This window comes from Telmatherina bonti, assembly GCF_933228915.1.
Source record: "Telmatherina bonti genome assembly, chromosome: 14".
Taxonomy (NCBI): domain Eukaryota; kingdom Metazoa; phylum Chordata; class Actinopteri; order Atheriniformes; family Telmatherinidae; genus Telmatherina; species Telmatherina bonti.
In genome coordinates this window covers 21,900,017-21,916,512 of record NC_136612.1, presented here as the reverse complement: position 1 = coordinate 21,916,512, position 16,496 = coordinate 21,900,017, and the positions used below count along the sequence as shown (strand labels likewise).

The 16,496-nt window shown below is 39.2% G+C and overlaps 1 protein-coding gene across 1 annotated transcript in view; it reads left to right on the top strand.

Annotated features, from left to right (window-relative positions):
- The window catches only part of cyth3b (cytohesin 3b), a 36,921-nt gene that overhangs the window by 11,577 nt on the left and 8,848 nt on the right, over nt 1-16,496 (top strand). The window contains exons 2-9 of the mRNA XM_079252727.1: nt 9,158-9,240; nt 10,316-10,380; nt 11,971-12,037; nt 12,168-12,286; nt 12,710-12,790; nt 14,036-14,148; nt 15,049-15,197; nt 15,420-15,531. Of these exons, the coding sequence (XP_079108853.1) occupies nt 9,158-9,240; nt 10,316-10,380; nt 11,971-12,037; nt 12,168-12,286; nt 12,710-12,790; nt 14,036-14,148; nt 15,049-15,197; nt 15,420-15,531 (789 nt within the window). The remainder of the gene's footprint in view (nt 1-9,157; nt 9,241-10,315; nt 10,381-11,970; nt 12,038-12,167; nt 12,287-12,709; nt 12,791-14,035; nt 14,149-15,048; nt 15,198-15,419; nt 15,532-16,496) is intronic.

Genomic DNA, 16,496 nt, shown 5'->3' with positions numbered 1-16,496 from the left:
ACATCTACTCAGACATGTCTTTTACATTGTTTCATCATAAACAAAGCTGAGTAGTATATATAATATAATAATATAATATAATAATAATATAATATAATAAAGAGTAATATATCTTAGCAATCTGTTCAGGTAGCGATGCTTAATCGAGACCTTAGACCATAAAATGTCACAAAGCCTTTTGTGGGGATATAAAGGAGTAACTATATAAGAAGGAGTTATGTTATATAATGTGCAATTATCCAGAATTGTTGGTCAACTTTTGTTTGTTTATGGCAGTTTGTATTGACAGTCATTATTAGAGACTGACGGAGTGATTGTTCAAAAAGTAAAACCTAGGAAAAATTAAGCAAAATGTGCCGCAGACTCCTTTTTTTTTGTTAAAATTTTTTATGTTTTAGTAATTTTTAGAGGTATCTATATTCTCATATCAAACTGCCTTATCCACCTACAATAATGAGCCACGTAGGCCGCTAGAGAAAAAGGAAATTGCCTGAAGGGTGCTCATTTTTAATAAGACAATCTTTCTTCTCATCTTAACAGATCTGACTCCATCCCTAACAAACCAGGGCTTAGTTCAGCCCCACACATACAGGCTTTATGACGTGGGAGTTAGGGTTATTGAGTAACTCTTGAATCCTTGGTCAATTAGGAAAGTTCTTGTCTAGACAAGGTGTAAGATTATAAAGAGGATTATGTAGAATAAAAGAACCTAGAAGGAACAGAAAAGCTGCAGTATAAGGATATTTGCACACCTACATGGTTCAGCTGATGAATCAGAAAGCCGTCAAAATCACCAGTTTGACTGCTGTTTCTTGGGGGAAAAAGAACAGCTATAAGTGTGATATAGATGGTCCTGTGTGAGATGGAAAAACTGGACAGCATTAGACATGTTGGACCAGAAACAAACCAATCAGACTGATTTGCTCATTTTAAAGGAAAAGGAAACTTTTTTTTTTGTAGCTCAAGCAGCGGTTGTTCATGAATTAGTGACTGTAACTAGTGGCTTCTGAGTATTCTGTCTTGCTTATAGCGTCTTCAAGGCTTTGAAGAATCAAACAGCCATGTTGTGTTTGATGTAGCGTCAGAATTTTCTTTTGTAATCAAAATTTCATAAAGGGAATGTTGTGGATGTCTCCTCCTCTGGAAGCTAACAACAAGTGACTGCCACAGAGTTGAAAATATTCATAGTTTTCTTTACGGCAAACAAACAGTTGAAAGAATTTTTTTCTATTAGATTTTTAAGTGATACAAGCTTAATGAAAGTTTTGCAGGTTCATTTATGTATTTTGAATGTGTATTATGTGTCTGGTAAACTGGTGGATCTCAGTGGATCTATAAAGGTAGCTCATTTCAGGCATATGCAGCCATCATGTCATTATTTTGGTCAAAACCTGAGTAATATAATATGTAATGATTGAAACATGCATTAAGTCAGGTTGGTTTTGAACTCACCACAACAGTCCCATTTAATACCTGCTGTTCTGCTGACACTAACTCACCTGCGCATCTCATTTTCTACTGGGCAGAGAAACTGTCTTCGCTTTTGACTCGTTCTCAGTCAGATGTACATTAGAAGACAACAGACTGAACCTGAGTCACTCCTTGTCAGATGAATATGGTGCAGTAGGAGACAAAAATCTAATTGGTTTCAATTATACGTTTAAAGTCTCTGAGTAGTGTTCTGTGAAAAAAAAAAAAAAAGATAGACCATAAACTGGAACTCCACAAATTAAGCAATATTTGCAATAAAATTTTAGCTGATGAAGTGACCCAGGCAGAGTTTAAGAAGAAGAGTGAAACTTCATGAGTTTAAAAAAGACACAGAGAAATGAAAAACACAATAGAGTAAAAACAAAGAACTGGTTGGACCAGACTGGGTGTTTGCTGTGGGAGGAATGTGTCCTATTTCCATACCGCTACTGTCATCTGTCAATAGGAGAGTTTGCAAAGAGGCTGTCAGTGTGTGTCTGTGTAAGTGCTTTGTAGGCAAGTGTTTTTATGCATACTTGAGAGCTTTGTGTAGGTGTAACACAGAGGGAAAAACAATTACTGCACACCTACCAACCACTATTTCAGCTTGCATAAGCAGGAAACAAGCTACTGAGGCCAGTGTAGAGACAGCATGGCTGTTTCTACAGGTACAGACTCCTCTGCTGGTACCATGTCTGTCAACATGAAACATGGAGCGAAGAAAAAACAAGATCTTTTAGGAGGGTGTTTTGTGAACTGTAACTATCTTCACGACTCTGATAAATGACTGGTTTGCACATATTTACTGCAACCATGTTGTAAGCTTGTGTAAGCGCTCTGATCAGCCTGGTGTGAAAAAGGACTCACACCCTTTTTATGGAAAACCAGCCCTGTTCACAACACACATCCCCTTCATTGTCCTGTTGAAAGCTTGGTGAAAATCAGGAAGTGTTTCTCCAGCTCTGTTTGTTGTTTTCTTCTGTCATCATTACAGTCGAGATTGTCACTCTCTGTAGGGCTCTATGTTTTTAGCCAAGGGATGAAGGGTTTTTTGACAATAAACCTGAACAAAAAGATTGCTGTAGAGGTCAATGTGGCTTGCTTCTTGTGCTAAGAAAAAAACTGAAGAGACCTGGTTATCAGCCCATTTAAGATTGTTGTGATAAAAGCTGAAATTTGCGTGTCGATTTCAGGGTTTAAGTGCAAATTTAAAATAGGCAGCAGCTGGCATTTGCTTTTTTGGAATTGCATTTATTGATAGTAACCGATCCTAAGATTAGTGCATTAAACAAAGACCATCATTGGGATTATATAAATATATGGGCAATGAGTAGACCTAGGACACAGCCTCTATTGTGTCCTAGGTCTGTGATCATTGTCTTCTGCTTTATGAGTCCCGTGAAAATCTAAAGCAGCACAAATCATAATAAGTTCCACTTATAATGGAGTCATAAGACTTTATTAGGTACAAATTGTTGTCAGCGCTGACAGTGACCCGGTAACTGGAGGGCAATAGGGGGAATTGTGGACAAGTCGGACTATTGAGCATTTTAACATGATCATTTGAAAGCTCTGGTTATTTTTGATGTATGTTATAGTTGCAGTCTGGAGCTATGTGACATCCCAGTCCAATATGTCCTACCAGCCTTTTCCCTGAGCTGTGCAAGTGCTGGTGACCAGCTTCATACTGGTCCTCCGATTGGAAAGAGTATATCTAAACTCAATAACTTTTGTCTTTGAAAAAGGTTGGATTTGGGTCTTTATAACAAAATGTGCATTCAGTGACAGTAATTCATTACCACATACTGGGACACCAAATTAGGGAAAAGACCAAGCATGCAAGTTTTAACTGTTATGATGATTTATTGATTGAAACTGGAATAGAAGTTCCCAATGTCTTAATAGGAAAAGACTGTGAAGTCCAGCATGAGTAATTAGCTGGGCTTAAGCAGGAGTGTGTAAAGACACCAATCTGGATTTCTTTTCAGAGGGTCTGCTTCTCTGGAAAGATGCGCGCATGCCAATTCCTAGACTTTCATAAATAATGTATGAAATATCCAGGACAGGCTTTTTAGAAGTTGTTGCCCTCACAATGATATCAGATTACTTCTGCAAATGCTGGAAAACACACACAGCAGGGGTTTGTTAACCAAAACAGACTTTGTCTCTTCAGACAATTTGTCCCATTCTGCAGTCCAGCTGAGCTCTTCCAGCCAGAGTAGGAGGGATGAAGGAGTGATTTGTTCATTACAGACGTAGATTGCCTGCAGGGTCTCTGTACTCCACAATCGCTGCTTTATGAAGCGACCTAACTGTAGACAAAAAAACAAGAGCAACAGGCAGAGTGTGTGAAGATGTCTGGTGGGCTGGTATCTGTTCCTGCATCACTCTTGAGTTTGCCCTTTTCTTTGCTGTTTGGCACTGAGATTATCCTCTTTGGTTCTCTTAGAAAACAGACATTGCTTCTTCCCAACCTTTTGTTTTCTTCCATTTGTCTGTTTTCAGTCCTACCAGCCTTTTGACAGGATCCAGTGATACAAACTCAAAGAGACTGAAAAGACTGTTATTGTACATTCAAGCTGACAGAAAAACTTTTGGGATGGCAAATTGCCCTGGGTGTCACTCCACCTTTTCTGACAATTGCTGGGAGGAGCTCCATCCCTGTATGAAAAACAAACAAAAAAGTAGCCAAATGAGAGCATCCCTGTTGCTAAATGGTATATCTCGTATTGTCTACGTAAGTCTGGATCACTAGTGGTACCGCTTGTTGCACTAATCCGTCTGAAAAGTCATTAATAAGAAGTAGTTGATTTACAGAAATAGCACATTGCCTAAACAGAAGCTAACTGGACTTTTTCTTGATGTTTTACATCTAATCTGCTCAGTAGTTTCCATTTAAAGGGGTCCTAATATGGTATTATAAGTTTTCTGAGCTTTCTACAGTGTTACAGTGTTGAATCCTCATCAGACATGTGAACGGCACTGTTTTTTTATCACCTAAACGCATGTTTGAGTTTGAGTTTGAGTTCCAGCTCTCTCTCCATTCGGTTTCCATGACGACAAAAAACGCGTCTTTTAGAGAGTTTTTTCTACTTCAAAATCCTTGTGACGTCCCGGGGGATAAGGTTCGGTGATTGGTTACCTTCTACTGGTTAACAAGGGCATGTACAAATACATCAGGCAGGTGGAAAACGTGGGATAAAGTTATTTCCAACGATGGCTGGTGAGTTTACCAAAGAGAGACATCCTGCTGCATTCGTTGCTGTGGGTTGCTGTTTTCCACTTCGTTTTCAGGGTCTGATTCAGGTTCCAACATGTAGGGCTGTATGCTATGTGTTGACATTGTATTTTATTATTTTTTTATTGAGTTCATATTAGCCTAATCCTTCTGTTTATGAGATGTTACAATGACGGCGAAAGCAGGTGCTGTGCGCGCTCCCGATGTAGTGCAGTGGCGGGAGGCGGGGCTTAATGCGGGACAGCCTACGGAGAGGGTCGGTCTGAAGTAAATAAAGCGATTTATGACAATAACTCGATCAATCCCAGCCCTTCTGGTCTCAGAAATAAAAATAAATTAGCCTGAAATGCACGTAATAGTTCCACTTTAAACTATTCTGAAACAATCACACTCTGTGATACTTTGAAGCAAACGTGCACACCAAAAAAGTTTGTTGCTCTGAAACATTTTTCAGTGTTTAAATCTCTTTTCATGCTGAGATGTAGGGTTCTGGATGTAGATGGACTCAGGTCCGATCTGGGATTGTAAACTACTGAAGGGTCTGCGCTACAACAGTGATAAGATATTTTTAATCCTGGATATTGTTGATCGTGTTCCTGCCTTCATCTGCAGGATGATTTTTTTTCCAAACACGTCATGTGTCATATTTACACCAGAATCCACAGAAACTGGGTGGCACACCTGTCCATCTCCATGATGAATTCATAACAGAACCAGGTGGAAGAAAAAAACAGCATTTCAGCAACATTCTTTGTCCTTCTTTAATTAAAGAAGCTGTTTATGTTACTGAGCTGCCATTTTGGACGTGTCATTACATTTGAACTGCATTTACAGCAGCCAGTATCAACCAGTTGGTCCCAATTATGACACTTTTTTTACCCAAACTTAAGACTCTTTCATGATCGGGAGCTCTCAGATCTCCTGAGAATCCAGCTGCTTTAGTAGAGACAGATCCTCCTCCACAGATGTGTCGTGCCCACCTGTCTATGAAATGGAGTTGTTTAAATGTAAATCTTTCTGCACATTTCAAATGGCAGCTGCTTAATGTGTCTTTTTATTTGGTCTAATTTTTTTAAAATGTAAGACGCAAATCAATTTGTGTTCAAAGATAAGGAAAAACATATTTTAATTAATGGGTTCATGTTTTTTCTCCCTTGTGTCTGAATTCTTATTCTTTTATCTTGATTTACCAGGTAGATTTATAACGTCAAGAATTCAGATGTGTTTTTTTCATTAAACTTCAGTTTATGCAGCCCAGGGATCACACTGTAAATTTGCAATTACAATATATCTCAGTGACTTTGTTTCCAAGCATTATCATGGGTAAAAGGTACCATAGACACCAGGGATCACAAAATCTTCTTCCTGCTTCCCATTGTTAAATGAAGATAGACTAAATAATTAAATAGTCTCAATTAACCACAGTAAAATGTACTAAATCATCTATACAGACGAATATAATAGCAGCAGCAATAATAGCAATGCATCCCTTCTCATTAATGTCTACACACAAAATGGATTCTTCTACAATTGAAAATGCTCCAAAGAGGACAAGCTTGAAGCCTGTTATTTCTACTATATAAAATAAGACTTCTTGTCTGTGCAGTCAAGCCAGTAAATGAGCTTCTTTTGACATCTTGAGAAATTAAGAGTGAGTCATCATTCAGTCTTGCAGTGCTTGTTAGACATGGTATTTATACACCATTAGCATTTGACCCAATTTGAATGTACTGTATGAATTATCACCTATAAAATGTTGCTTTCTCCTTCTAGGTTTCATGTTTCTTTTTCAAACAATTTCACTCCATTTCTCTTTTCTGGTTTGACTTCTTTGTAAAGCCTGGTATGCACTGTGAGCATCAGCATGCGTGAGAACGCCGGTCTGCAATATCTGAAGACCCATCTGGATTTCTGCTCTCATGACCGACTGCTCGTCTGTGATAACATGGGCTTCATGCCCTCAGAACATAATAACCTAATAGTCCACGCAACTTCTGTCACTTGTCTTACAGAGCTAGACGGAGAAGAGGGATTGATTCAGACAGTGTGAAAGAAAGATGCAGTAGATAAAGAAGAGAGGAAATAACTTCCTTTTTTTCTCCACAATTTTTTACACTCATGTGGGGAGGGGGCTGAATTGCAAAGCTGCTTAGTGGTATGATTCATTTGGGGGATTTGAATCTACGCTCACCCCCACTTCAAGCACTGTGGAGTGGGGGCGGACAAAGAGTGAGATGGAGGGGGAGTGTGTGCATGTGTGTGACTGAGAAGCAGCATAGGAGAAGCTCAATCTGGTGCAGCTCCATGTGAAAATGACCTACTTCCTGTCTCAAACGGATTGCTGTTTTCTGATGTGAGAAGGAGCGAGGGGGGAGGTCCTCCATGGGGTCTGTGTGGGGAGAGGTTGACGTGGCGTGGCTAAATGAGGGATAAGTTGATGGCTTCTGGGACCTTCTGTGCAGAATGAGGTGAATGTCGTGTGTGCAATAAAAATTCTATATGCATGGCATGGCATGTGTAGTGTGTACTCACCTGTGTGTGAACTGTGCATAAGCACATGTAACAAGGCAAGCGTGTCGTTTGATGTGCAGTTCTCAGTCTCAGGTTTAATTACCCCAGAAGGGAGCTCAATGAGTTTACTATCAGAAAGCCAATATTTGAGAGGGCAGGCCTCGGCAGATGCTCTGTATTTGGGTGGGTGCGCGCGTGTGTGTGTGTGTGTGTGTGTGTGTGTGTGTGTCAGACACAGGATGTTATTTATGGAAGTCATCTGCTTTTCAACAGGAAAGTTTCTGTGCTTTGAAAAAAATGTTCTCATGAGAAACCTCTCCCTATGTGCTTTTTTCTGTTATCTTCTTTTAACATCTGCTTTAAAATTTAAATATAGAACATATATATAAAAAGTAAATCAAGATTTATTTAAATATATTTAATAAACTACATTATCTCTGTCCAGAACGCATGATTTGTTCACTCAAGCAAGTCCACAAATCATAAAACTGACCATAAAACTGGTTACAACAGGTTTTGTTTGTTTTCTCATAACTAAAATCATCCACTGTATCACTGTGCAAAAGGACAATAGACAAATTATACATCACAGGCTCGGCACTAAAACAGCAGATGGACCCTGGTGAAGTGTAACAGGTGAACACAGTGGAGCATTTAGCAGCAAATGAGACATGGATTTCCCTCAGGAGTTGGTAGAGATAACATAAAAAAAAATACAATTGTCACATGGACACAAACGGCTACAGATGGCTGATACTCTTGCTATCTATAATATGAATGTGAAAATACAAAACCAAGTGCTTAAAAATGTGTTACATTCAGAAGTAATCAAAGGCATAGATTATATATGCAAGCTGAATGTAGCCACGAGCTATGCTGTTCAATATCAAACATTCAAGAATAAAATCAGCATCTTATGTTAGAGGAATGGGCAAGAAAAGCTGTTTTGTTTCTTCACACTGTTTCGATGCATTTGATGTAAACTAAAGAACCATCATCGTTAGTGAGCTAGCTGAAGAACAAAATTGTGTTTTAATTTTAACTATGAACATTGTGAATGTAAATATTATGAATGTTTTTAACTGTAAATATAATGAATTCCTGCTGGCGCTGTGGTCTCACAGCAGGGAGCTCACCGGTTCGAGCCTTGGCTGGGGGAAGGAAGTTTGAACAGTGGCCTTTCTGTGCAGAGTTTGCGTGGGTTCTCTCTGGGTACTCTGGCTTCCTCCCACCGTCCAAAGACATGCATGTTACACTAATTGTTGACTTTTAAAATTCCCATAGTAATGAATGTGAGCTGGTTGTCCTTCTCTGTGATGGGCTGGTGATCTGTTCAGGGCGTACCCTGCCTCTCCCCAAGTGATTGCTGGGATAGGCTCCAGCTTCCCCGCTTAGTCCTTAATTGGACTAAGCAGTTGAGAAAATAAAAGAGTAAATAAATATTTCTCATGTTTATTTTATGAAACTGCTTCACATATTTGGTTCCTTTCAACAGCCAGTAGCAGCTTTCACCAGTTAATAAACTAAAACTATGGACTCTTAATACTTATGAGGAGTGTATCTGAATATGTTGCATATTATAAGCTCAAAGCTTGAACTGTTTTCCCCACAACTCTGCACCCACCTGCTGGGTTAAATAAAATATGCAGAAGAAGAAAACACTGCAAAAACAACTTGGAGCTCTGGGGCCTCTTGCTTCCCAGTCTCTGTGCCATATTTAATCCTGAGCTTCTGAATGAAAATGGCACCTCATTATGCAAATTAATTTAGGTCATATGTAATGTCTTTTCGATGGATTTGTTGAACAGGTATACACTGTCAAGCTTAATCCCTCTGACTCTGCGTCTCTGGTCGGAGGGTGAATTAATTTAATCCATCCTCATAACCCTGCCCATCTCTCTCACTCAGTTTCATTTCCCCCTCTCTTGTGTTTTCCAGTGCCAGAGGACCTGTCTTTGGAGGAGAGGGATGAGCTGTCAAATATACGACGCAGGAAAAAAGAGCTTCTGGATGATATTGAAGTGAGTAACAATGACAATACCATCATTTGTTGGTAAATGAGGGATGAGGCCGGATGAAGTCTGATAGGCCAAGTCTGATTCCATGATGGAAACTGGAGTCCTCTGGAAGACCTTTGCAGAATGATGTTGCATTGCACTGAGCGTAGCTTTGATTTCATTTCATTTTTTTGCATGCAGATGTTACATATTTTCATGTAAAATAGTGAAAAAAACACTTGTAACGGGGGTTTGCATATCATTTAATAGAGGCAGAATTAAGATTAGAATATTAATAATGTGACTCGTGGATAAAAGCACTCAATATTATTAAAATATCATTAAAGAAATTTTGTAGAAACAATCCCAATTCTGATGACTGGATGTTGTGCAGAATGTAAATAAAATACAATGATTTGTAAATCCTTTTTAACCCATAATCATTTAGATACACTACAAAGACAAGATTTTTAATGCTCAAACTGATTAATTTTACTGTTTTTTTGCAATTATTTTGAGTTTGACATCTGCAACATGTTCCGAAACAGCTGAGACGGGGCACGTTTACCACTGTGTTTCATTACCGTTTCTTTTTAAAACTCTCAGTAAGCATTTGGGAACTGAGGACACCAATTGTTGAAGCTTCTTAGGTGGAATTTTCTCCCATTCTTGCTTGTACAGACTTCAGTGACTCAACAGTTCAGGGTCTCTGCTACCTTATGCCGCTCTTCATGAAGCAGCACACATTTTCAGTGAGACACAGGTCTGGACTGCAGGCACGCCAGTCAAGTACCTGCACCCTAGTGCTACAAAGCCACGCTGTAGTAACCTGCAGAAGGTGGCTTTGTATAATCTCTCTGAAATAAGCAGAAACGTCCCTGTAAAAGTCATCTCTTGGATTGCAGCATATGTTGCTCCAATGTGTGTGCTTTTGATATCATGCTTGTTATCAGTACTGGCACTTTACACTATAATAACTAAATCTTCAAAGGAAACTCTTCATAAGGTTCTATATACTTAATGTTTAGTGTTTACCACGTGGTGATTTTAAATGGATAAAATACAAACTCAAGTGTATGAAATTTTCCTTTGTTTGCAGCGGCTGAAGTTTGAGATTGCCGAAGTAATGACGGAGATTGAACAGCTAACCTGCGTGGGAGAGAGGTGACTATCAGATGTTTTGTTTAGCTTCTTTTCTCTTTTTTCTGTTTGTTAGCGACTAGTTCATTTTGTTATTTTTCCAACTTTGGAGCAAACAAAATGAAAAAGATTTATAGAAGACATTCACAATGAACAATTATGACATGTTAAAAACAAGCAAGGTCTTGCTGATTTAGGTCCTGGTGTAAGTCAGGAACTGTTAAGATGTACTTCAGAGGGTTTTTAAGCAGTCTTGAATCTTCTTTGGGAGCCAAGTACATGAAGACATAGATAATCTAATTGTGTCATATGAAACATCTCCTTCAGGTGAGGAATCCCATCTCTGAAGAATGAGTTTCTTAGCTACCACTGTTTGTAGTACAGTTTAGTGCTCAGAGGTCTGGAAAGATCTTCCAAACAAACAAACTCATGGTTTGACTAAATGCGTGCAGAATATGCTTCTGAACCAAATCATTATTTTAAATGATGTTTAAGCTGGGGCAGCAGACGGTACACTATTTTATGTGTATTTTATTTATTTTAATCTCTATCTTTTTAAATGATGTTTTATTGAATGAATGAGGCATCAACTGAAATGGCACTCTAAATTTCGTTGCACTTGTTGCAATGACAATAAAGTTTATTCTTATTCTATTCTTCTTCTTAAACGGCTGTGTCAGTTAGCCATTAGCCATGTAGCAGCTATCGCTCTTTGGGGATACAGATGAGAAAAATGGTTGAACTTTGCTTTTTAGTTATGCAATCTGTGTGAAATCTTTGTATTCTTTCTAAGATCTCAGTGTGGTATTTACATATTTCCTATTTTGTCCACAAGTAGCGCAACAATCAATCAGACATTTGGTACAAAATCATGGAAAGCAGCTGAATAAATAGTCATCTGCATCATTTTGTCTCTTGGCATATTCCTGGATCTGAAAATGAATTTTGTCTTGACCGACTGTTTCAGATCTCCTTCCTGAAAAAGTATGTGTGCCATACTGATGACCTAAATGAAAAATCAGATGTTATAGTTGACCCTTTTTTTCCATGCGACCAACGGACCAGTTTTATATCCGCCTCTTCGACATGTGTCTTTGTCACACCTGTCAGTTTTTTTTGTTTGTGTGTTCACATGTTAATCATCCCTTGTTTAAATAAGAAAGCAGGACAGCCCCTAGACTAAATATTAGCCAAACGGTCTGTATTCAGGGGCTTTTGTGTGATTGGTTGATGAGGTGGAGCGAGACCATGTGTCAGGCGGTGTCTCAGGTAAAGGAGCTTACAGGGATCATTTTGGTTACACGGGGAGCATTGGGAACATTCTATACATAAAGGTGTAGAGTACCCTGGAGGGTGCAGTCGGGGTGTGTTAAATAAGTTATTTTTTTCAAATAGATGCAAGTAAAGCTGGACTAAGGAGACAAAATTCACTTTTTTCTATAAAAACAAGTAGAAGGTTACAACTGAATTTTTCAGTTTAAAGACTGCAAAGACTTTAGAGGCAAACACACAGTCCCTAAAACCCTTCACAAACACATCGCTGCTTGGAAACAACACCACAACCAACTAGCATGATAAATATGTTTGAGTTTTTGTTTTCTTTCTTAATCGCAGCAAAACGACACAAAGAAACAAACAGATTGCCATGGGAAGGAAGAAATTCAACATGGATCCAAAAAAGGTCAGACCAGATCCTGAACTGCGTGCTCGAATCTGACATCTGAATGTACTGAATGAGGCTAATGCTTTTCATCACTGCTAATTAAAAACAGACCAAAAAAGGTCAATAAAGTATGATGTTTTTTTAACAGGGAATCCAGTTTCTTCTAGAGAACGATCTTCTCCAGAACACCCCCGAAGACATTGCACAGTTCCTTTACAAAGGCGAGGGGCTCAACAAAACCGTCATTGGGGACTACTTAGGGGAACGGTGAGCTCTCCAGTTTTCTCTGTTTTTCTTCCACCTTTCTTTTTCCTCTCCCCATCTGTCAGGCCTGCGTTGCATGCGCTCAGACACAAGCATAAAGCTCCAGGAAGTCAGCAGTCTGGATTCATGGAGCAGTGCAACGACAGGAGATCATGGTGCTAAAATAACTGAGGGGACATGTGGTTTCTCTCAGAGGGAGGTCAAGGGCAGGAGGACTGTCAAAACAACACAGATGTCATTGTGTCTGGCTCACGCAACTCAATAGTTTTGGGTCTAAAAGTGATCCTGGGACATTTTAAATCCCAAAATGTGCAGCAATGCATTTCTTTTTATTTTAATATTGAAGTTTCTCTTTCTTCTGTTTTTGTTCGAAGTTAAGACATGCAAATATTTAAACTTGTGACACGTGTTGCTCCTGCTCTCCAGGGATGATTTTAACATCAAAGTCCTTCAGGCATTTGTGGAGCTCCATGAATTTGCAGACCTCAACCTCGTTCAAGCCTTAAGGTGAGCTAAACAAAATGAAATGGGGGACTTCCTTAAGGAAGTTACAAGGGAAAATACAGAATAGAATGTCCAGATCCAGAAATGCACACACTAAATATTTATATTTAACACTTTATGGCAATGTTTAATGCTATCAGACATGTTCTACAACAAATCCTCCTAAATATGAGCATTTAAGCAACCAGGAATCGTGCTTTTCTAAGCAACTGCCTGGCAAAATGTAAATAATTGATACCCACAAAGCATGAAAAGGTTATAAAAAGATAGAAAAGTGTCTCCCAGTTTTGGACGTAATTAAGAAAAGCAGTCGGCAGCATCAGTGGGGTGGATATCAACTACAGTTCTAAAAGACCAATAATGAGAGTGAAGTGTATACTGGATTGCTAGAAAAGCAACTCCGCCATATTTTCTGACTCATTTAACACTCCTGCAGAAATATGTCCTTCATTGAAGAAAAAAAGTTCTTTTGTCCTATCCACAAAATGTTAACGTTCAAACAAAATGAAATAAGTCTTCTCGTTAAAAGAAACAGGACAAACCTGGAGAAAGGTATGTTTGGATTAACTGAGCAGAATCTCCTAAAAGGAGCAGTGCTGTTTGGTTTGTGCTGCTGCTAGTTGGTGTGAAGAAAGTTCATTGTCAGAGGGAAGAATTTGTTAAGTTAAATTTAGTTCCCCCTAATACAAATTAGCAGTAAACTTTGGAGAAAGTCATCACACCCTCTGCAAAAAGAGTGGAGACCAAAAAAAGGACTGCAGTATGGAAAAAAGATAATGGTGCGAGCAAAAGTTAAAATCTGTAGATGGGTATGAAAGACAAACAGGGCTAATAAATAATAAACTGCAAAAGAGACGTGAACGTGTCCACTTACAGCAGGGGGGCTCTTAGTAAGTTTTTGTTTAGTGTCCATTTCTATTTCAGGTAATATTTTTAGCTTAGCTCTTCATAATAAGATTTATTTTGATTCAAAGTGACCACACTTCTGCACGCTACTTTGTCAGGACAAACAACTTGAATGTTTTCCCATGCAGATCCCAGAAACATTTGTTCCAGCATTCACATTTCATGTTAATAAAATTGTGAAAAACCCTGAAAAAATGTCCTCATTTAGAGCATTCTCTTCTTTATGTTACAAAATATCCAAGACAAATAATGGACTTTTTTAATTTACGGCGGACTCTCAGAGACTGTAATGCTTATTTGCATAAATATTTTACAACATATTTCTTCTCTCTGCTGTTGCAGGCAGTTTCTGTGGAGCTTTAGACTTCCCGGCGAGGCCCAGAAAATTGATCGTATGATGGAGGCGTTTGCCTCCAGGTACTGCCAATGCAATCCTGGCGTCTTCCAGTCCACAGGTACTGCACCCACACACACTGCAGAAGACCCATGAGTCAGACTGGTCAGATAATATGTGCCAGATAGACCACCTCAGACTCACATCAATGCCTCTGCCTGTCTGTCTTGTCCCACTGGAGAGCTGGACCTGTATGTGCTGTATAAACCTCACCATGTGACTACAACTGCTTTTCCCTGCAGATAGACACACATGTTCAGAGGCTGCTTACCATTGTAGTCTGGACCTGAATTCCTTTCACTTTACTTTCATTTTCCACTTTAGTTTAGCACGTTGCTCCTTTAGCAGGTTGATAACTGATCCCAGCGTAATCAGTATCCGTGTCTCCAGCACTGATAATGAAATTGATCTCTGGCGGCCATTAGGACAGTCTTGTTGTGCATTGTCTGTTGCTCGTGTCTTCAGCGAGGACATGGGTGACAGCTCAGGCCATGAATATTGATGTGGTGCAGTGGTGACACACCCAGACTAAGTTATTGGTCATCTCTTCAAGACGGGAGCGCACAGTGCTATAAATTACAGCATAGAGGATGTTGACTGGAGCAGTTAGTGTGTAGATGGATGAGGTGGAGGACGAGGTGAGCGGGAGTTATGATGTGGAGTGTTAGGAGCAGTGGACTGTGGATATGTGAATGTTTTTGTGAGGTCATGATTGCAGGGACACTTGGCTTCAGAGCACTATTTGTATAGGAGAAGAGGCTTTTTGTTGATTAAAGTCTGTTCATTTTTTTTTTCATTTGACAGAATTCTAAATTTGTGGAGGAGGAAATGAATTGATGTATTGCTTGCTTATAAATCACCAGTCCATAAGCTCAGTGCATGCAGAAGGAGCAACCACACACATAGATATCGCCTTGTGTAGCAGTTAGTTTCCCAGTAACTTGTGTGATTACCTCCACAGACACCTGCTACGTCCTATCATTTGCCATTATTATGCTGAACACCAGCCTTCATAATCCCAACGTCAGAGACAAGCCCCCAGTGGAGCGCTTCATCTCCATGAACAGAGGGATCAATGAGGGGGGAGACCTCCCAGAGGAGCTACTCAGGGTGAGAGCTTTGACTTAATTAGTTTCTTAGACTGTCCGAACACAACTCGCATGGTTTGCATTTGAAGCATCATTCTGGTAAGTGTGAAGGGTGGATTTTAAGGAATGTAAACTTTTTGTTTTAGCAAATACAAAATAAAGCATTAAAAAGCAGAAAGTCAGGCGCCACGAATTGAGATATTTAAGCTCTTCAGCATTTTGCCATGTTGCTTTTTCTTTCCAGAATCTATACGACAGCATCAAAAGCGAACCCTTTAAGATCCCGGAAGACGATGGGAATGACCTGACACACACGTTCTTCAACCCAGACAGAGAAGGCTGGCTGCTCAAATTAGGTTAGTATAAGTCTCCCTGCGTTTGGCTGCGAACAGAACGCAGGATGTCCTGGCTGACCTCGCTCATTTATTTGTGCAGTTTTTGTTCTCCAACTGTGACCATAAAAATGCACGACAGTGGTTATTTTCATTCAAAGCACAGGAAAGAGTAAACTGGGTTAAATGGCCGCTGGTTTCATTTTTTTACCTACTGAGTTAAAAAATAATCAAGTGTTGTTTCTTGAAATATCAAGAATCTAATCTTGTGACACCTATTAGGGTGAGATTCTGAAATTTACCATGGTAACTTTAACGTTGTTGAATTAAAATAGAAAATTTAAAAGCCTTTTTTAAAAAAATACTAATTTCTATCTAATCAACCTTCAACATGAAAGATCTGTGTTTTCATACTTTGTCTGGTGTGAAAACTACAAGCATCCTCCTCTTCTTACTATAGGACTGTAGTGTTTTCTCTCAGTGTAATGTCTTTCCATTTCAATGGAAGGAATGGGAAGTCATTAAACTAGCCACAGAAAGGAGGCATTGGGGGGTATTCAGTGTGTCACATTGATATATGAAGAGCTTTGAGTTTCCCTATTTGCTTCCAAGGTTGTATTTGTGGTGTCCAGTGTCCAAAAAAGTTTGCATTTAGATGGACAGTGAGGTCAAAGGAACACATCGGCGTCCAGACTCAAGGCTTTTCAGGATAATCCCCTGAAAAAAGCGATGCATTCTTTCCTATGTAACCAGAGCCAGTTTTTAATTAGATTATATAAAATGTCTCCAGTTTAACTGAAAACTGTAACAATGAGCTTGCATCACTATTTAATTATTACAACATAATTTGTGGCTAGCAATAATGCAATAATGCACATGCTTTGTTTGTTACTGCTGAAAGACTAACTAATCTTCCTCTGTCAGTAACCCCAAAGCGTCTACCCAACGAGTCCTGTAATAAGTTTGCATCTTTCTTTACTGACTAAATT